Here is a 21,403-nt window from a genome sequence, read left to right on the forward strand (position 1 = left end):
CTCCAGACTTCGAGGGCTTCTTGCATGTTTTTCAACTTACCCTGCTCTGACATGTTCTAATTGGCTGGACATATGAATCAGTCATGAGTAGGGCTTGGATACCTGGAAATCATGCTCAAATACCAGCCCTAAAGGCATGGGATGGGCAACATTCCTGCCCTAAGAGGTACCTAAAAGCTTAGTCCCATGCACCCATACGGAAACCTCTTGTACAGGTGCTGCAAGTTTTTAGGTTGTCTGGAATCATAGAGGTTCATAGAGAGCCGTTGCATCTTTTAGGAAGCTTAGGTGTGTCCTCGTGAAATCCCTTCAAGAGGCTTTATGAAAATGGTACGTAAAATTATTGATAGGGTGGCAAGTGTATCGTATATTATATATATTGAATATTTTATGCAAAAAGTAGAGGTATCGAATCTCAGAAGTGTGGTATCGCCCATCACTTCTGTATTCTGAACTTGACCTAACTTTGTCATTTATTTTATTTTTTCAATTCATTAAGTTTAATTTTTTTCAGAGTCACTGCCCTTTAGCGATAGCGACCTTATGTCTTAGAGAATCCTGATAGGACTGATTTCATGATTCCACTCTTCACACACAATTGCACGGTCACACTTACACGTGTTGGTGCAATAGAGCCAACAGAGTTTTGCTTGAATTCACTGATTATTAAAACACACACACACAAAAGCGCACAAGAAAATCTAACACTCATGACAAAAAAAAAAACACACACATAACCCAACAGGAACAGACGTTTTGTCTCTCTAGTTAAAAGTCCATTCTCCTCCCCACGTGCTTGAAAGCTGCAGAAATCATAATGCCCTGAAAAGAATTGGATATAAAGTTGATGGTTTGAAAATGCGGAGTAACAGCCTGGCTTTGACTAGAGCTGCAACAATCCCAGGGAGCTTGCGTTGTTTGATGCCAAATGGTCCCTTGAGGGCGAGGCTCAGCGGCCAGCTCCCCACCGAGACCCAGCGAACACTTTTGCCAATTTACCGTCATTCAACCCCCCCCCCCCCCCCCTTTTTTTTGTAAGGCAACCCGCCACAAACATGCTTTTGTTCGCTGACCTTTGAATAATTCATCTGGAGCAAAATGCTACGACACATTTTTGATCAAAGTCTCACTATCGAGGGGGAGGAGGCTGTGTGTTCCTCTCCTCCGAGGATAAAAGCTTCGCCCCTCAACATGATCTCTTAACGGGACTGATCAAGTCACAAAAGAGAAAGTCCACTGGAAATATCGCTATGGTCGAATTAAAGGGAGCCCCTGAAGCTGAGTGAAAAATTATTACCACACACAGTTTCTTGACCTCTGCGAGAAGTACAACTACAAAAACAAGAAAAGACGCTTGCTTTGTCTGAAAGTTAAGGCTTTGAAGGCTCCTGTCCCCTTAACCTGATAAATGACCGAAGATTGCAGGTTGATGACTGAACGTGTGCATCTGCTCCAAAGCCGCGTCTGCAGAAAGACATTTGTTATCCTCCAGCCATCAATCACAACATAACCTCAATTTCTAAACTCTTCATTTAAGGAAGAGGTAACAAAAAGCTTCTGCAGAATTATAGGCTATGCACAGACTCTCCATCATCGATGGGCTATACCGGCTTGACAGAACGGGGCATGTGTGTGATTGCAAGCGTGTGTATCCATTCTGATTCGTACACCGTCCGGTCGAACAGCAGTTTGTGTCCGACTCATCTTTTATGCTTTCAATGCCTCTCAGTTGTTATGTGCAAATTGAAAAGTGCCCAGCGGGTCCCGGAGGAATTTCTGAAAGATCTAAAAAGGCAAACGTTTATGGGGTGTTTTTGTGGGACCGTGTATGCACATTCTTTCACTGCCGTTGTTGAAATATAGCTTTTGTGTTTGTTTTCTCTGCGCATTTTGCTTCTTTTATTGGCCAATCAATCTGTCCGTCTATGTCTTATTTAGCATTATTTGGCTTCTGTAACATAAGTGCTTTACAGGGGCCCATGGGGTTGCGAAGGGGCTGTAAGCTAGCTAAGGGGTGTGTAAACAGAGAGCTCTCACTTATGGGTGATGGGAACATGGGGCAGGGTTTAGAAACAGATATCTAATGAACTACTGCCATTCTGTAGAAACTATGGCCTTCTCATCCTCAGTCGAATAAGCTGCTTTCCGCTAGGGGTGGGCGATGAATGTATGTTAGCGATTTATTTCAATTTGCTGTTAAAGAAGATTTATTTTTGGGTTGATTGGGATTTTTTCCCAGCCATAATGAGGGTGCAAAACAAGTCAGCCACAAAAGCAAGTCATCATCTCAACGGGGAATTCTGGTTTCTGCCTGATATTTATAGTCAGGAAAGGTAAAAATAGGGAAGGGTGAGACAATTCTTGTTGTAGTTTTGTATTACATTGTGAAATTTGTTAAAGTGCGTTTTGTCAGTTAGATCAGCTTATAATAAACAACTTTCACATTCAGGGCTTCATCTTTTCCTTATAAATAATCCAGAAATGAATGCACAAAATACAACTCTTGTCTTTTTTTCTTTGCTTTGAAGATAATAGGTTTTCTTCCCAAAAAAGAAAATTGCTTCGAAATAGTTAAATATTAAAGAAAGAACTTTTTGTTTGTCCTATCCAGGGTGTTAATCTATCGACCTTATCTATGATAAAACCGTGCTCCAGCTAATTTTTCTCTTTTACATTGATCAAGATTAAAAACTGCTTTTCTCCACGTTAGTATCAGCTGATTGACGGTGATTGCGTCATAGATTGACGTTATGTCATTTGATATTTAGGTGTGGCCGGAAACATGTCTGGCATCAAAGGGTTAAAATATATAGAAATTTACCAAAAAGTTGTAAAATCTACAATCTAAGATATCTAGTTTAACGTAAAACAACAGATGGAACAACCAGTAAACGTGTTCAAGAGAACGAAAAATGAAACGATTAGGATAAACACAGACATTTTAAAAATAGAAATCTTCTTCCTTTCTTTTCTAGAAAATTCCCTCCCTCCTTGTTTTCTCCCTTAAAAATCAATGGATTCACCAGATGTTATGTGGGGTGCAATGTTTTGCCTAAAGACATGTTCCAGGAGCCAGGAGTCAAACTACCAACATGCCAATTGGCAGCCAACTTCCCTACTTCCTGAACAGCAGCTGCCTCACTAATGAAGGCTTGACTAAAAAAAAATGGCTGCCCACTGCAGTCTCCAACAAGTTTAATGAAAATTCTTTAGCCAAAAACGGACAACGATTTCTGTATCAGAATGGCCTTGCATTTGAATTTTCATAGGCCTGAAAGCTTTACGTCATGTACGTTAAATACTAACCCCTAAAAATTAAAATCATGTGAAAAAAACTCATCCTATCTTTTTTAAACTCTTATTCTTAAATATCCACTCTGATGAGAACAGTGTTTATGGTGTTTTAACATGTTCTTGTGGCGTTTTTCTAATGATGGAGGAAATCCATTCAGATCAGAGAGCTTCAGCAATGGGGGACGGGAACAGGATGGGGGGTTGTTCCACACCGGTAATCTTGAAAAACGACACAGGTTTTTTTGATTTGGCAAAAAAAAAGCATAATCATAATTATAAGACTACTGGGAATGCTTTGAAATAAATCAAAAGATGATCAGAGAGGGTCGTTAAGAAAAACCTGGATTATCATCCCCAATAATTTTGATGTTCTTCCTCAATAAAATGTTAGATTCAACCTTTAGCGCATCTCAACATCTATAAACTTCTAAAAATGTTTGTTTACCAATTTTTTGATGAGATTTCTTATTTTTGGAAAGCAGTTCAATCCCTTGTGACTGGAAAAAAGGTCATGGGGGCACCAAATTAAGCGACAAAAGTAATATTTGTTATAGGCTGTTGCCATAGTTAATCCCAGCTACTGTCTGAAAAGGATTTATTGAAAGAGCGTTAATTCCTGTCTGAGTCATGAATCCTAAAATAAAGGCTTTTTTGTTATTGAGTATTGTGATGTGAACAAATAAAAAAGCCTAAAATTGTCTTGAGGGTCTCTCATATAGACTGTATATATTAAAAAAAACGCCCCTCTCACCCTCTGCGGGTGGTTTCTCCTCCAAGCTCGGGTCCTCTACCAGAGGCCTGGGAGCTTGAGGGTCCTGCGCAGTATCTTAGCTGTTCCTAGCACTGCGCTTTTCTGGACTGAGAGGTCTGAGGTCTTTCCAGGTATCTGTTGTAGCCACTCCTCCAGCTTGGGGGTTACTGCCCCAAGTGCTCCAATTACCACAGGCACCACTGTCACCTTCACTTTCCATGCTTTCTCCAATTCTTCCCTGAGTCCCTGGTATTTCTCCAGTTTCTCATGTTCCTTCTTCCTGATGTTCCCATCGCTTGGCACTGCCACATCCACCACAACGGATCTCCTCTGTTCTTTATCCACCACTACAATGTCTGGTTGGTTCGCCATTACCCTCCTATCAGTCTGGATCTGGAAGTCCCACAGGATCTTTGCCCTCTCATTCTCTACAACCTTCGGAGGTGTTTCCCATTTTGACCTTGGGGTTTCCAGTTCATATTCTGCACACATGTTCCTGTATATTATTCCAGCCACTTGATTGTGGCGCTCCATGTATGCTTTCCCTGCCAGCATCTTACACCCTGCAGTTATGTGCTGGATTGTTTCAGGCGCTTCTTTGCACAGCCTACACCTTGGGTCTTGTCTGGTGTGGTAGATCTGAGCCCCTATCGCTCTGGTGCTCAGGGCTTGTTCCTGGGCTGCCAGGATGAGCGCTTCGGTGCTGTCCTGTAGGCCAGCCCTTTCTAGCCATTGGTAGGACTTCTTGATATCAGCCACTTCAGTTATGGTCCGGTGGTACATCCCATGTAGGGGTTTGTCCTCCCATGAGGATCTGTCCTCCAGCACTGTATCCTCTGTTCTCCATTGCCTGAGACATTCACTGAGCACACTGTCAGTTGGGGCCTTGAGCTTGATGTACTCATGGATCTTGGATGTTTCATTCTGGATAGTGGCTTCTACGCTCACTAGTCCTCGGCCTCCTTCCTTGCGGCTAGCATACAGTCTCAGGGTGCTGGATTTGGGATGGAACCCTCCATGCATGTTGAGGAGCTTTCGTGTTTTAACATCCGTGGTCTGTATCTCTTCCTTTGGCCATCTTATTATTCCTGCAGGGTATCTGATAACGGGCAGTGCGTAGCTGTTTATTGCCCGGGTCTTATTTTTGCCATTGAGCTGGCTTCTCAGGACTTGCCTTACTCGTTGGAGGTATTTAGCTGTTGCAGCTTTCCTTGTTGCCTGCTCCAGGTTGCCATTTGCCTGTGGGATTCCAAGGTACTTGTAACTGTCCTCGATGTCTGCTATTGTTCCTTCTGGGAGTGAGACCCCTCCTGTGTGGACTACCTTGCCTCTCTTTGTCACCATCCGGCTGCATTTCTCGAGCCTGAATGACATCCCAATGTCAGTACTGTAGATCCTGGTGGTGTGGAGTCAATGTCACGCTCGCTCTTAGCATATAGCTTGATGTCATCCATGTAGAGGAGGTGACTGATGTTGGCCCCATTTCTGAGTCGGTATCCATAGCCAGTCTTGGTGATTATTTGACTGAGGGGGTTCATACCTATGCAGAACAGCAGTGGGGACAGAGCATCACCTTGGTATATCCCACATTTGATGGACACTTGTGCAAGTGGCTTCCCATTGGCTTCAAGGGTGGTTTTCCACAGCTTCATTGAGTTTCCTATGAAGGCTCTTAGAGTCCTGTTGATGTTGTACAGCTCCAAGCATTCAGTGATCCATGTGTGTGGCATTGAGTCATAAGCCTTCTTGTAATCAATCCAGGCTGTGCACAGGTTGGTGTGTCGTGACTTGCAGTCTTGAGCATAGGTAGATGTGTGTGTGTGTATATATGTAAAGATTTGGATGTTAGTTTGGTTTGACATTAGTCACATGAAGGGAGCTCATCTCTCCCTGAGACATAGCCAACACACGGCGCTAAAATGGCCACAGCGAAGCCCCGCACTCGCATTACAGCTTTTCACATGTTGGTACATGTGCTGTTCTGACTTAACGAAACTGGAGAGCCCGCCGTACGAAAAAGAGATCAGGTTATTTTCAGCCACGAAAACAAGTCAGCATGTGGATGGGGCATCCAGGTGGCTGCCTGATAATTATCGTCAGGAAAGTTAAAAATAGGAGAAGAGTGTGTGTTTGTGAGATGATTCCTGTTTTAGTTTCTATTAAAATCATAAACTTTGTTAAAATATGTACTGTCAGTTACATCAGCTGATACTAAACAACTTTCACATACAAGGATTCGTCTTTTCCTTATAATTAATACAGAAATTAATGCAAGGATGCACAAAATACAACGCTTGTCTATTTTTTTCTTTGCTTTGAAGAAAAAAGGTTTTCTTAAAAAAAAAAAAAGAACTGCTTTGAAATAGTTAAATATGAAAGAAAAAAAACTTTTTTTCCAATCCAGGGTGTAAATCTTTGATGTTTTCAGTCATAAAAGCGGGCTCCAGCTTATTTTTTCTTGTATATTTCCCTTGCTAATTAACTAGATTAAAAACTCGGTGGGGGGAAATGTTTATGGCGTGTAGTCGTTTGGAGTTTCTGTGCACACAAACGCTGTCTTGTGGGGTCTAGGAGGAGGAGGAAGTGATTTGTGGCAGCGTGGGTGAAGGTTCTGTGACTGAAACCAGCCGGCTCTCTACTCATACAGCACCCACCGTGGGGCTGTGCAGTGTGTGCGCTGCCGTCCCTCGTCAGTATGTGCCGCTGTAAACAAGCGGCCTGCTCATGTTGTTTTTGTGTTAGCCGTGCATGCTATGACCTTTCTTATAGAGCGGCTGTGAAGTCAAGTGACAGAGGAGCTGGAAAATGAAATGTCCTGACATTAAAACCACCAGGCTGCTGTCACTGAACTCTTCTCCTAATACACTAACTACAGACTGGACTCTGATTTTTCCCTGGAATAACTTTGTCAAAACCTCAGTCTGTTTCCTTTACAAGTCCAAATATGTGTGAATATGCTAATGCGGCTCGGCTAACATGTAGCGGCGTTGGACTGTGTTTTTTTTTTTACATGTTACACACAAGGTTGGGAGTTGACCTTATCACTTAATGGATGTTTTAGCGGTATCTGTCTGGTTATTTTTTTGTTTTTGTTTTTGCCTGTTTCCAACTAGCTTGGAAGTTAGCTTAGTCACTTAACGTTTGATTTTGCAATATCAGTCATATCTGGTTTTTTGGTGTGTAACTAACTAGGTTGAAGTTAGCGTAGTTACTTAATGTTTGTTTTAGCAGTATCTGTTTGTTTTATTACTAAATACTGTAGATTAGGAGTGATATAGTCACCTAACGTTTGTATTAGCGGTATCAGTCTGGTTTTTTTGAGTGTTTCTAACTAGGTTGGAAGTTAGCATAGTCACTTAACGTTTGTTTTAGCGCTATCAGTCTGTTTTTTTTTCTTTTTTCGTTTTACTAACTAGGTTGTAAGTTAATGTAGTCATTGTGTTACCTTCTTGCAATACACAGAGAGAAGAAGGATTATCATAAAATACAATAAGAAAAGGGTTAATCAGTTGAATAACTGGTATTGATAGCAGGCTAGGGCACACATGCTTGTATGAGTATACATTAGTCCCTTGCTACATTGCAGTTCACCTTTTGCGGTCTGGCTGTTTTAAGGATAGTTTTAGCACAATATTGCATGCTTTTTTTGTGCTTTTTTTTCACAGCACATTGTGTTCTGCATCCTGATTGGCTGTTGACCTTATCAAGCAATCTCTATGCCCTGTATGCTTTACAGTATGCCTTCCGTTTGCCACATATACTTCAATCTTTGATCCTGGGCAGATCTTTGTTTACATTCTATGATACTGGATTTTTCTGTAAAGGTTTATATAAATTTCATATACACAATGTATATATATATATATATATATATATATATATATATATATATATATATATATATATATATATATATATATATATATATATATATATAATTTGTAATATATATATAAAGTGTGTATGATATATTTAAAGTATTTTGGTACTCTGAGGGTTTAAGGCTTAAATCCTGACTGAGGGAGTAGAGCTACCAGTAACTGGTAGAGGAACTGTTTCTCCTGACACTTTTTTTTGTTTCCCTTAGAACTTCTTCCACTGTGTGAATTACTATAAGTCCTGCCAGGAAAAAGCATGCTAGAAAAAGAGCTGTTATTCTCAGGGTCAGCCATGTGCTTGACCTGCACCAACATACACATAAAACCCTTGAGTCTTGGCAATCCATCAGCTCCAGAGCCCTAATACGTTCACTGTGTCTTTAGCTGGAGGCCGTTACCTGTCAGAATAAATTGTCGATCCCTTGACTCATTATCCTTGTGCATTGCCTCTGGACCAGGCCCACACAGTCACTGAAACAGCAGGCGGTTGTGGCAAAGACCTGAAATAGGGTCTTGGTGTTTCTGTAGACCTAAGAAACAGAGTGTGATGTATGGTCCTAACAGGGGAGGTCACTGCTCTGCATTTACCTTGTGAAACAGGGTCGTTGCTTACCTGCCAAAACAAATCCCTTACATAACTAATAAGGGACATGCAACGTCCATGCTTGAGCAGATCGATGCACTGGCAGGCAACACACGGCAGACTGAAGAAGAGTGGAATTCGTGAAATCAGCTTCTTTTTTTCAGCAATTCCTTATCTTTGTATTGACTATTTGACCAAAAGAAAGAAAAACAATCACAAGTGTTGGAACACCTTTGAGTATTTTTCAGATTGTGAGGCTGTCTACAGGTATAGCCTCACTCACAACTGCCCTTACGGGTGGATACAGGCTGTCTGTGTGCGAAAAATGGGCAAATGTGTACAGGTGGCTCGCACGAAATATCAAAGTCGTAGACCGTAGAGCTTGTAGATCCAAAATGTTCATGCCCATTTTTCTATAGGCGTGAGCAGGCAACAGGTCATAGGAAACACATACAACATGCAAAAGTAAGTAAGGGTGGAGTAGGGGATCAAAGGGCGTGATACATGAATTTTCAACCCCTCCAACTCTGCGCACTACGTAAGGAGCCTATTGGTGCTGTTCATTTGTGATCGATAAAGCCTTAGTCTCATGCACCCCTATGGGGCTTTGACCTCTTGATGGGTTTTTGGGTTGGTTCGTGTCTAACCTTGGACGGTCGTAAACAGGTGCTGCTACACCTTAAAGGGAGCACAGGTGTGTCTTCGCTTGAGACACGTGTGGCCACATTAAGGGACGTCAGGAAAATGGAACCTACCATTGTTGTCCATGTGGTAGGTATGCTGTAAGGACTTTTTAAGGAGCGACATTTATGACGTACGGGTGATGCTGTTGTACCCTTGCCATTGCACCACACCCATGTCCTTAGTGCACTGGTTCCTTACTGACTGCTCATACATGCAGCACGCATGGAGTGTGCACGTGAACTTGATACGTAATTGCATGTGTGGCGCCCATTGGATGCCCACGCAAATTGCACTCTGATGGTCTAAATTCCTAATTTCTAACAACTCAGGCTACAAGCACGGAGTGCACACTTATCACTTGAGCACCTTGCATAGTGCCAACGTTTGGTAATAAACGCCTGCATCTAACCTACTTCACTCTTACTTACCCTTACCTTTTGTATAAGTGTTCTCTATGACCTGCCGGCCACAGGATGCCAGCAGAAGGAATAAAAAAATGTGTGAGAGCCTTACCAAGGGGGTCTACGATCCCAAAATTTTGTGCAGGCCACCTGGATGCCCCGTACATGTCAACCCCCGTTTTTCGCCCGCACAAAGCCCATATTCAACCATTAAGGCAGTTGTGACTAAGGAATAAGAAGCTAATGACTTTGGTGCGGCATAAGGGTACCGTACAACAGCATCACCTGTACGTCATAAGAGCATTTAATCACAGTAACAGATACTACACAGAACACTGGTAAGTTCCGTTTTCATTAGGGGCCTTAAGGTGAGTCTCAAGATATGCACCTGTCTTGGACCCTCCACATCCCTTGACAACCAAACATCTTGTTCCAGGTCAACCTCCTGTATGACTGCATGTGATTAAAGCTTAAGCTCTTGGCTTTATGAGTCCAAATCCAATATGTTTGGATGAAATTACAATATGATGCGTAAAAATAAAAGTACGGCTTTTATCAGGCTGAATGCTGGCAGATTAAGTTTCTCTAATTCAGTCTTCATATGATGGTTTTGCATCTTCTTTGTTATCTAGAGATCTGAATTTGGTTTCTGTTTGACCAAATGACATGTGAAGAGATCTGTCTGGAACTTTTATATTTTTTTGTTCTTTTTTCATTTCTATGATTATTGGCAAATCAAAAGTCCCACATGTGAAGAGCTGGCCACGATTCATTCCTTAGACCTCTTTTCACGGCGGTCTATCTGAGCAAAGGGATGCCTCCGTATCCTGCAGAGTCAAAAGGTGACGAAGAATTTGTGACGCTTCTGCTCACCGCGGCAGAATATTTGGTCGATTTTCAAACACCTCGGGCGCGGCAGACGCACGGCGAAACAGCTGCTGCCGTACCAAAGATAAGCTAAACTCTCCATCACGTCATGTGACAGCTCTAAGAGGCGCGCTGCACGCATCGATCTCCATAGGCTTTTCACTGCCTGTCAGAGTCTGAATGGATCTGCAAAGCAGAAAATGGCAGCCTGAGGGGGCAGGGAATGAGGGGAAAAAAAGAGGGAAATTTAGATAAGAAGAGTTAATAAGGAGAGAAGAAATATTGTGAAACCAGGTGCTGAGATGAACTCCTGTGAAGTTGCAGGAAAGGAAAATTGAGGAGAAAACAGGACGGATGCTGCACTGACATACACACACTTCCTCCCAAGAGACTCATCCCTTAAGGGAAAACTGTGATCACTGCTATGTACGCTTGTTTGTGAGTGTGTGCAGAGGGGGGGCCACAGTAGGTGGTGTCTGTATGAACTATCACACAGTTTATTTATGACGGCTCCCCCACTGATGGAGAACAGCATGCTTGCAGCTCAGCGCTTCTCAGTGCTCTTTAAAGCCTGTATGGACTCCTTTGTAATTAGCTTTTTGATGGGGATTTAACCAATCCTCTACATTTTTCCCCTCCCTGTTCTTCTTTCATAATAATTAATATTACTAGGTAATCATGTCATAGAGCTGTAAGGAAAAAGCCCTTTTTTCCATATAATCTGTATTTTTAGGGCACATTGGGGGATTTCTGTGGCCACAAATGGTAAAAAAATTACATCTTTCTTTGGTTATGTTTACTTTCACAGTGCAATGTTGAGGTAGGACCAAACCAACATGACATCACACCACTTGTTTGATTTTTGAGGGGGGAGATGCTGGCAGAAATTGGCGACACTGATGGAAATAAGGGCCCTCTGCTTGCACACCATTTGTTCTGAACCCTGCAGAAAATCCCCCGCTGGATGTCCCTGGCTGGACCCAAAGGACTCCTTCTTTATTTGTTTTCAGCCACAGTTACTGTGCAAGCTTTCACTCAAACGGGGGCTGGGTTTAATCTATCATTTGCGTTTGTTGTCATTTTTTCTATCCATCTAAAGGTTTTTGGCCTATGTTTGACTTTTTATGGATCCTAGGGGTAAAAGGCTGTGGGCCACAACCATTGACTGTATGCGACAACTGGACTGAATGACCCCTCCCCCTTGCATTCCAAACAGGAAGTACTTGCTGGCTGCAAGATTCCAAATTAGACTTTTAAAGAGAAAATAAATCATATTTGTCAGAATGTTTTTGCTAATCCTCTTTTTTAATATTGTTTTCTGTAGTGCAAGGTAGTCAAGTTATAAACCGACCAATCAGATGCCTTAATAAAGGTATGTGGTGCCTGCTGGTCTCCACATCCAATGTTTGAAACATTTGGTTGACAGATTTTATGTAGCCCGCTTTCAACTAGTAGGGGTGTGGACTTATTCCTGGTTGGTGAGAGTGGTTACCGTAGAAACGCGCCATGGGAGGAAGGAATGAGCTTTGTCCTGTGTGGGTGCTTATGCATGACCCTTAGCGGTCTGGGTCCCCCTGGGCCAGTCCCCAGCCCGGATAAAGGGCAGTGTTGTGTCTGTCAAACCAAACATGCAAATCCGTGCAAGCAGATTTGCTGTGAAGGGATATGCCGAAAAGTGAACGACAAAAACTGATTAGAGACATCTAGTGGCTAACTGAAGCCACAACAAGATCACAACTGATTTGTGGCATATTTTTAAAGCTATGCCAACAATGCAGCTCTAAAAAGACAACTTCATAAAAAACGGCTTCCTTCCGGGTCCGATGAGATGAAGTCAATTCAGTCGCCATGTATCCACAGTATGGAAACTGCCATGTTGAAGCCAGAAGTTGGAAGTTACCAGTGAGTCAGTCTGAGTCAAAATTTCTATGGCAACCACCCTGGCCAATCAGGAGTTTGTTTGTTGGAAGTCCACACCACTATCCCTTGAAATCGTTTTGTGTACGACCACATACTTATATCAAGGCATCTTATTGGTAAGTTTATAACTTGAATAACTTTCAATAAAGAATAAAGGAAATGTTAAAAAAGGTATCTGGGCAATAATGGTTTTCTGACGCAGAATGGCTAGCTGTTTATTTCTCTATAGAAGTCTTTAGGATTTTGGCTTTTTGGAGCCAGCAGGTACTTCCTATTAGGAATTGGAGGGGGGAGGGGTCACTCAGTCCAGTTTATTTGGATTTTTTTTGCTTTTTGTAATCTATACAGTGTTATTTGTGTCTGATTCACTGCCGAGCCCGGCTCGATCCATCTGCACACAATCTTCGCAGACATTAGGTGAACTAATCACGAAAAAATGAATAAATAAGTGTAGGCGCAGTGTGATTCTCACAGACTCTTAAAGATGTTTCGTGAGCACAAAACAATGTGGAAAGAGGGGTCCCGAGAGTGTCAGTTTGAAATGTGACACCGTGGGCTAAAGTAATCCTAAATAGCCAATTCAGATCTCATTTGGAAGCTGTTTTCTTATTTATCCTCGGCGCGCTCTGGCCAATCGGCGGCGAGCGTCTGGAGCATGTGAGAGGTGGGCATTGTGTAATCGATTGGGAATACTCTGCCTCAGCGCATGGCGAAATGAGGGAACGAGAGAGAGGAATGAAAAGTGTTTTATGCAATTTCAGCTCGACTTACTCAACTGTTGTACCGGTTGCCTAGTAACTGTGATACTCTTCCATACAAGTGCACAGACTCTAGTGTATAAGACTCCCACCATTTTTCCCCTTTTCTTTTTTTGCTTTTCTCCTTGTCTTCTGTCTGCCTCCTCAAAGCAAAAAACTCAGGTGCTGCGAGTTTTAGTGACGAAAAGCTAGCACTCTCACCTTCGACTCGTTCGGATCAACAGAACCTCAGTGGTTGCCGGGAAGATCACACTCTGCCAACAGGAATGAGAGGCAGCATTGGAGCAAAGTCTGACAGGCAAGCGGAGGGACTTTTTCCCCTAAACCGTTCTGGTCTGGTGTGAAAAGCAGCGCCTGCAGAAAAGGTTCCCCTATTTCTCCACTGCGTCCTCTCCTTCTCTACCTGTGACAAGTCAAAAAAAAAAAAAACGCACAAAAAAACTCTTAAGCGTCAATCAAACACAATCCATCTCAGATGATTACATTTTCTGCTTGTTCGCTAATCACCTGTCCATTGTTGTGTGTCATCAGGGATGCCTAAGACTAGATATTTATGGAAACGATGAGGAACAATTTACCACAAATCGCTGGATGAAAACATCAGTTTTTGTTTGTTTCTTTGTTTGTTTTCTCTCTGTGACTCCCCCCCTCCCTCATTTTGTGAACTAACAAATGAGAACCCTCTCTATCAGATTAAAAAAAAATGGCTATCAGGATATAATGGTTCTAACTAGAGCTTAAAACTTAAAAAACTTAAACTTAAACTTAAAACTTGTGCTATGTGACTGCTTAATATCGGCATGACGATATGACTAGCGATACGACAGGCCAACAAATAGCAAAACAAAAAACATCATTTCAGTTTCACTGTTAGAGTTGTGTAATTAAAAGTCGACATAACTTCATTTACACTGCAGATGACTCAGGTCTACATAGGGGGAGGAGTTCTAACATAAAAGGGCTGTGTTGGATTGGTCGACAGCATGGAGGGGTCTGTCTGATTGGTCAAATGCGTAAAGGACTGTAGTTGATTTTAAAAACATCGAGCTGCTGTTAGATTGTTTTAGCGTGAGTGGAAAGATGTAGGGTAACCATTTATTGCACGTTATGGCGTAGAGCAGGGCTGCTCATCATTCATTACGTCGATCGCGATCGACGTAATGAATGATGAGGACATGAGGGTAGATAGATAAGATAAAAAAAAAAATTTTACTTCTTAAAAATCCACCAGCCAATCAAAATCCTCACCAAGAAGTACGGGACTTGATTGACATGCAGAACGGCCAATCGAACATCCTTTGAAACATACGTCACGGCACATGCGTGTTTATATTAACTGAGCGCAAATTCTGTTTGTCATCAGAAAGTCGCTTTCTGTCCCGCGGCAGAAAACCACTCCGGACAACCGGAGTGTTTATTGAAGCCGCCCTGCGTGTGTCCTCCTGCTGTCGCCTCTGCAGTTCTCGCCCGATAAATACAAGCTCATTAAGGAAGCTGTTTTTTATGTGGCACGCGCTTTAGAAATGCCACACTCCCCACATTGCATGGTTTACAGCAGAGCATGACATACGATGGTCGCTGCTTTCTGTCTTTATAAAAATAGGCCTCATCGTTAGGACAAAAGTCTCTTTGTGTAATCTTACTGTGTAGTTTTTAATCATCAGTACATAAACGACTCAAAAGTAGCTCACATGCCAAAAAAGTGTGAGCACCCCTGGCATAGAGGCTGAAATGTACCGTTATTATCAAGTACTTCTTGTTGTGTTGTGTGGGGGAGAGCCCTGCGGTTGTTGTTACAATGTGATTTAACTCTGACAATTGGCAAATAAATTGATTGATTGACTGGTTGGTTGGCTGATTGATTCACTGACTGAGGGATGGATGGACGAACTGACAGATTGACAGTTGGTTGGTTGATCGCGACAATACATTTTCATTTTACTATGCGGACCCTGTTCCAACACATAATCATTCATTCATTCATTCATTCATTCATTCATTCATTCATTCATCTTCTATTGAACCCTTTTTGTCCCTTCCACGGTCACGGGGCTGCTGGAGCCTATCCCAGCCACTAGTTGGCGAAGGCAGGGGACATCCTGGACAGGTCCCCAGTCTGTCACAGGACCACAAATCACATAAACAATATGGGAGAAACCCACATAGTGCTCCGGTGGAATTAAACCCCCACTTTTCCCTTTTTGATTAACGTTCAGTTGCTGTTTTTATTGTAAATTCTTCATTAAGAAATGTATTTATTTTCAAAGGAGAATGTACCCTATTGGCCCCGATAATTGCTGTGCAACCTGAATTGAGATAGTTTTTGTTCTCCACGGCTGTTTTTCCGGCTCACTGGAGGCATTCCAGTAGATCCATCAGTTTGGCAAAGCAGAGGAGTGCTTCCCCATGGGACGTGCATGCAGACACAAAGGCCCACGCGTGCACTCAGAAGGCGTCCTGTCTGTTTATTTGACTGTCCTGTTGAATTGTGCTGAAAAAAAAAGCATCTCAAAGCTGGCGCTCCTGGGTTGGTCCCCGCTGCCACGGAGGCCTTTGTTTTTCCACAGGGGGGGTTATGGGCTTTCATGGGTTAGCGGCACAGCCAGACTGCTGTCGCGTTTTGAAAATGCTGTCTGTTTGTGCTGAAGCCGAACTTTTTCTACCTCTCAGAGTCGACCGATCCGCTGCAGCGCCCCGACTAAAATGCGAACGAGCTGTTCTGTCCTGCAGCCCTTTAACAGCATGCTCTCTGTTTTCTCTTCTTTTTCCCCACTGTTGTCCGGCATCTTCCTCGCTTGCTGTCCGTCCGCCTCTTCCTCTGTACTTTGGCGAACGCAGTGATGGCTTCAAAAGGCCGAGTTCAAGGTGAGTTGTGGCTTCTGCTGCTTCTCTCTCCAACTCACTTAAACCCTTCGACATCACTGACATAAATAACACACGCTCTGTGACCTACCCTAACTCTTGAATGGTTTACTCCATTATCGTGAATCAGCTGATCCAACGCAGAGAAAAGCCACTTTTCATTTCGACTTTGCACAGATATGCGAAACATTACATAACGGTGCAAAGCCGATATTCTCTGCGATAGATTCCGATGGAACTACGTTAACTGTCAATACTGGAGCTAAAACTCTGGCGCAAAAGAGTAAAGGCAGGCATGTCCAAAGTCCGGCCCTTGGGCCAACTGGGCCCTGTTTTCAAATTTCTGTCGTCCCGCAGGTTCTTGTCATAAAATCCTAAATTTTACAGCACTTTCTGTAGATCTCCAGCTGGACTTAATTCAGGTGATGCACTCAATGATTTCAACTGATGGACGGTGATGGGGTATTCCAACTCATTAATTGACAGTTTAGCTATTAGCATTAGCTTGTCAGATGAATCTAAACATATTTGTTTTTTATACACAAAACAAAAACTACAATTGAACAATAAATGTAACCAACACTCAGATCTGATCACCTTCTAGCTCAGGGGTCGGGAACCTTTTTGGCCAAGAGAGCCATAAACGCCACATATTTTGAAATGTCATTTCGAAAGAGCCATTCAATAATGTAGCGTCCCTGTCCCACACTGAGGCACAGAGACTTAACCTCTTTAAGTTCTTTATTCTGGTTACTGTAGACCGCAACAAACGCCGTACAATTAGTTCAGCAACTCCTGAATCTCTCCCGCCGAGACGAGAGAGAGCGCTTCTACCAACTTTATATTCCCCTGCTCCAGCCCTCCCATTTCCCTTATTCGGCCCAATGCTGAACCCCATTGGTCCAAATTACCTAACAACAGGCTGAGCGACAGAACTGAGGGCCAATCAGATCTCTGCTTGATGCGTTTAATGAACTCCAGAACTTATAACGCGGCCCAACAGCCATCCAACTCAGTCCGCGACAATATGTTTAAAACTAAATATACAAATGAATGTGTGCATTTGATGTAATTTCAACATTTTTAAAGTACAATAAGTCTGTGGATTCTTTTTAATAACATCGTTATGCTGTTGCTAATAAATGATGAGTATTTCTCGTGGTAGTTTTGCTGATGGTCTAGTCTGGTTGATACGAGGTGAGTTTCTGCTTCATGCAGGCGTTGAGACTTTAAACGTGGTCTTAGGTTTGTATGAATGTTTTGTAGATGTGAGACAGACTGCTCACATGCAGACGCGGAGCCAAACACACACTGACACGCTGCAGTGAGTGACAGGCAGTGGGTTTTACGTTATTACAATCCCTGCGCGTTTCACCTGCTGCCGGTCCCCTCACTCCCACCCTCTGCTTTCTTCCTCACACATCCCGTCCCCACTACTGTGCGCTCTTTCTCAGAGACGGGAGCGCGCAGTTTTAGCCACGGCAATTCACAGGTTTCCGGGTGGTACAAACTCTGTGAAATAATAGATAATTGTAAACTTATACCAGTGCTGGCGCAGATTTCTCTCTCTAAGCACCGCTACTATTGCGCGCCTCTGGCATCGCATCGCGCCCGAGAAGGACTGGTCTAATGAAAAAAAAAAAAAGTATAATTAAAGATTTGTCTGCGAGCCACATGTGACCATCAAGAGAGCCATATATGGCTCGCGAGCCATAGGTTCCCGACCCCTGTTCTAGCTAGATGCTGGGTATTAAACAATTATCAATCTGTTTCTCAGCCATTACCAAACTCTCTGGCCTGTGTCCAAATTCCCACACTAACCCTTAACTACTAAAAAACTAAATAGTGCTTGACTATCTAGTGCCCTGGATTTTAAAAGCACTTCGGACACCCTGCTCACTGCTTTTTTATCTTTTTTTTTCCAAAAAGGCAAATATGACGTTATCGAATTCACGAAGTGAAAATCTCCTTGATATGAGCGTTTTTGCAACTATTTATGAATCCACTGTCTTCTGAAGATGAAAACTTTGGTGTTTTATTAAAAAATACATTTAAATACTTTTTTTTTTGTGTGCCAAAATTGTTCAGACGCAATACATTGTGGTCTATATTTGCTGATCCAGTGAGCATCAATGCACTTGTTTTTTGCAGAGACTTCTGGGAAATTTCTAGGGTACTCGTTTGGAATTGTAGATTCGGACAACACTACAACTACTAAAAATTATGTAGTAAGTAGTGAGGGAATTTGGACATGGCGCTCTGTTTCAGCTAAATTGACGCATGGAACAACAGGAAGTACGGGGCGACTTCACAATAAGAGTCTAAATAAACAAAAAAACTCATTACAAGCAGTAACGCTGTTTTAAAAAATGTTCTTTTACAACTCAAACTTAACCTTTTGTGAAACTAAAGGCAACTTCAATAAATCAAAAGAAATGTGACAATACTGAATAAGCAAGTAAACTGGGTCACTTGCACTTTGTAATAACTACTACTTCTTGATTGTGATTGGGTAAATTATGTTCCAAGCTGTTGCAACAATTGGGGCTACGTGACCTTCAGAACCTTAAAGGGTCAAATGAGAAGAAAAGGTTTTTTCTGGGATCCAAACCACAGTTGTTTGAACTTCATGATTTGAATTTAGAAGTTTACAGTGAGCATTTAATAGTGTATAATATGCACCATTTCATATGGACCCATATTTAATGTGATGGATGAAAGGTTTTTTCTTCCAGACAGACTTTTACTTCATTTCATTTCTGCCTTTGGATCAGAAATTTGAATAAAAATGTATTTAGATATATTTCCGTTCTATGTCATTTCAATAATGTTTTCATTTTGCAATATTGTTATTATAAGAGTTCAACTAAGGTCAGGCCAATTGGGTGGCACATTTTTACCTCACCAAATCTGGCCGTCATTGCAAAAGGTTTGGACAGTCCTGGGTTACGGGAAGTTTTTTCAATTATTTACATTTTTTTACTTATTTTTGTGCACACTCAACTTTTAATTATGAGTCAAAAGTGTTTGTAAATACACAGAAAATCAAGCAAAATCTGCTTTGAGTTTAAGCCGTTTAGCATTTTTGCACAACTGAAGCTGACATTTTTCTTTCATTTAGAGCATAATGATGGCATCAGGCTAAAAGTCCTATGCTGTAACACTCCATTGAATGTATTAGATAACCGTCAAGTCTCAATCAATTTTATGAAATAATATCAAAGGTTTGGCTGAATGAAGTGTCACTTTTGGCCTTGGTGGAGTGATTCGTGAGCGCCGCCGAAGCATTCCTCATCAAACAAATGTTTTTTCTCTTTTCTTTGAAAACTGCGACCTATCAACTCCATGAAAATCCGTCTGGAGTTCAGTGAATAGAAAGAAGCAGACAAAGGTGGAGAAATCTGTGAAAAGTTCTGCATTTGCTCAGACAAGCCTTCCTAAAGAGACGTTGGAACAAAAAACAGCTCTACAGTCTGCAAGGATGAGGTTTTTTTTTTTCTAATGACCAATTATTTATACAAATAGTTTGAATATTAAACTCTTAGGGGTTTGATTTTTTCTAATATGTATCAGAATAGAAATTTACGATTAAACTCCCTAAAATTCTTAAGAGGTAAAGAAAAAACTATGTCTCTTTAGTTTTTACACTTCCTGCCTTTTATTAATATTCTAAAGGATCTATCTGTCCATATTTGTCTGATTAAAAATGCAGTTTTCTTCTAGTCAAAAACCATTATATGCTTTGTGTTCAAAGTTTCCTGTGTAGCCGCAACATGCCGCTCATCTCAGAGCACCGTCGCCTCCTTGCAGCTTTCTTCCACCACCTCATCAGTAGCAACACTAGTTACAACGTCAACATATGTTTGTTTTTTTCTTCCCTACACTTCGCTACATAACCATTCCTCATTTTCCCGCTGTGCCTAAATGTGTACGGTAATTCATTTCCCTCCTTCCTTCCTGATCTGCATCCAGCTGCATGTCTGACTGCAGCATCTCCTTCAGTGCGGGGCCTCTCCCCCCATTCCCACCCCTCTCTGTCCGACTGTGGCACCATGGAGGCTTCTTTGCACTGTTAGCAGGAGAGCATAGTCTTAACGTTTGCTTTGTTTTTTGCTGCATTTTGATTAAAATTTTCTTTTTTTTATGTGTGTGTGTGTGGAAAATTTGACGTGATACCCTTGCTTACCGAAATACAGATTAGGAAAAGTTAGCATTATGGTGCATTTGCACAAGAATCACATGTAAATGCTTAATTTCTGCGTTTCATTTCTTAGATTTGAAATATAGATTTGAAACATTTTCTAAAAGAGTAAACATTGTAATGTAATTATTGTTTTTTTATAAAACGTACCGACATGTTTCGATGGAATACCTTCCGCCTTCGTCAGGGTCGTCATCAGGTGGTGATGGTTGTGACTGAGGTGGAGTCACCTGTCAAACTTTGACAAGTTAATCCCCCCCTTGATGTCCGTTTTTTGATGGAGGATGTTGCTCCAGGTGTGGGAGAGCAGGAAGGCCCCCTCATCCCTGTTCATGGAAGTGTGGGCTCGCTTTCTTATCTCCACCGCCTCCATGATCCATCTGCGGTGTCTGTTGTCTTCAGTGCGGAGGACTTTGGCCTTTTCCAAGTCCATGATGTGGTTTAAAAGACAAAAAGAAAAAGGTTTTTAGCTTAAGAAGACCAAAATCCAACCTCAAATCAAGTTTAATTTGTAGAGTGTGCCACCGCACTGATAATATATTACCTTTGGCACACTTAAGAACAATTTTTTTTTAAATAAATACTTATTTTCCTGAGTTTGGAAGTAAAACGACTCGATCTCTAAGGCACCGCCTTTCGCTCCTTGTGGGTACCGCCCATTTCATGACGTTAACCTAGAGCCGGCCTCAGCAGTCTCACCAATGAAAACAAACAACATCCAACCTCTTGCAAAGAAATAGCGCATAGAAAAAGAGAAATTTGTGTATATATATATATATATTTTTTTTTTTTTTCTTTTCCACAGCCAATGGGGATATAAAGTACTGAGGGACAAGATACTCTTTCAAGTGGACAGTAGACACTGTTATTTGTCTTGTCAGACAAGTTACCACATGTTCTTTTTTTAGATAGATTGAAGCATCATGAGCCTGGAGATCTGGTGTCAGTCCTGGCATTGTGAGCAGTGACTCGGGCACAGACAAAACGCTGCAGTAAAGTCAATTTGACAAGAGCCAGAGGATAAAAGCTGCACTTAAAATAAAATAATAAAATAAAATAAAAACATGCTCTTTTTGCCCATTGCTTCCTGCTGCGTACCTCCCACTGGGAGGGTGGCAGGCAATCTCTCCTTACATGGCCGTTCATGTCATACTTTATAGGCTTATTGATCTTATCTGAGACCAATGTATCATTAGCATGATCA

General features: G+C 41.9%; 1 protein-coding gene across 4 annotated transcripts in view; it reads left to right on the forward strand.

The window, feature by feature from the left end:
• cadm2a (cell adhesion molecule 2a) overlaps nucleotides 1-21,403 on the forward strand; it is a 303,643-nt gene that overhangs the window by 207,280 nt on the left and 74,960 nt on the right. For 2 of the 4 annotated variants that reach the window (XM_023962767.2, XM_023962769.2), the window contains exon 2: nucleotides 15,975-16,001. The exons of 1 other annotated variant lie outside the window; for it this stretch is intronic. In XM_023962767.2, coding sequence (XP_023818535.1) covers nucleotides 15,975-16,001 — 27 coding nt within the window. Of the gene's footprint in view, nucleotides 1-12,448; nucleotides 12,495-15,974; nucleotides 16,002-21,403 lie in introns of those variants that run through there. One more of the 4 variants, XM_078931082.1, reaches the window with a different exon arrangement.

Source organism: Oryzias latipes, chromosome 14, assembly GCF_053564925.1.
Source record: "Oryzias latipes strain Hd-rR chromosome 14, Olatipes_Hd-rR_3.1".
In the NCBI taxonomy this organism is placed as follows: domain Eukaryota; kingdom Metazoa; phylum Chordata; class Actinopteri; order Beloniformes; family Adrianichthyidae; genus Oryzias; species Oryzias latipes.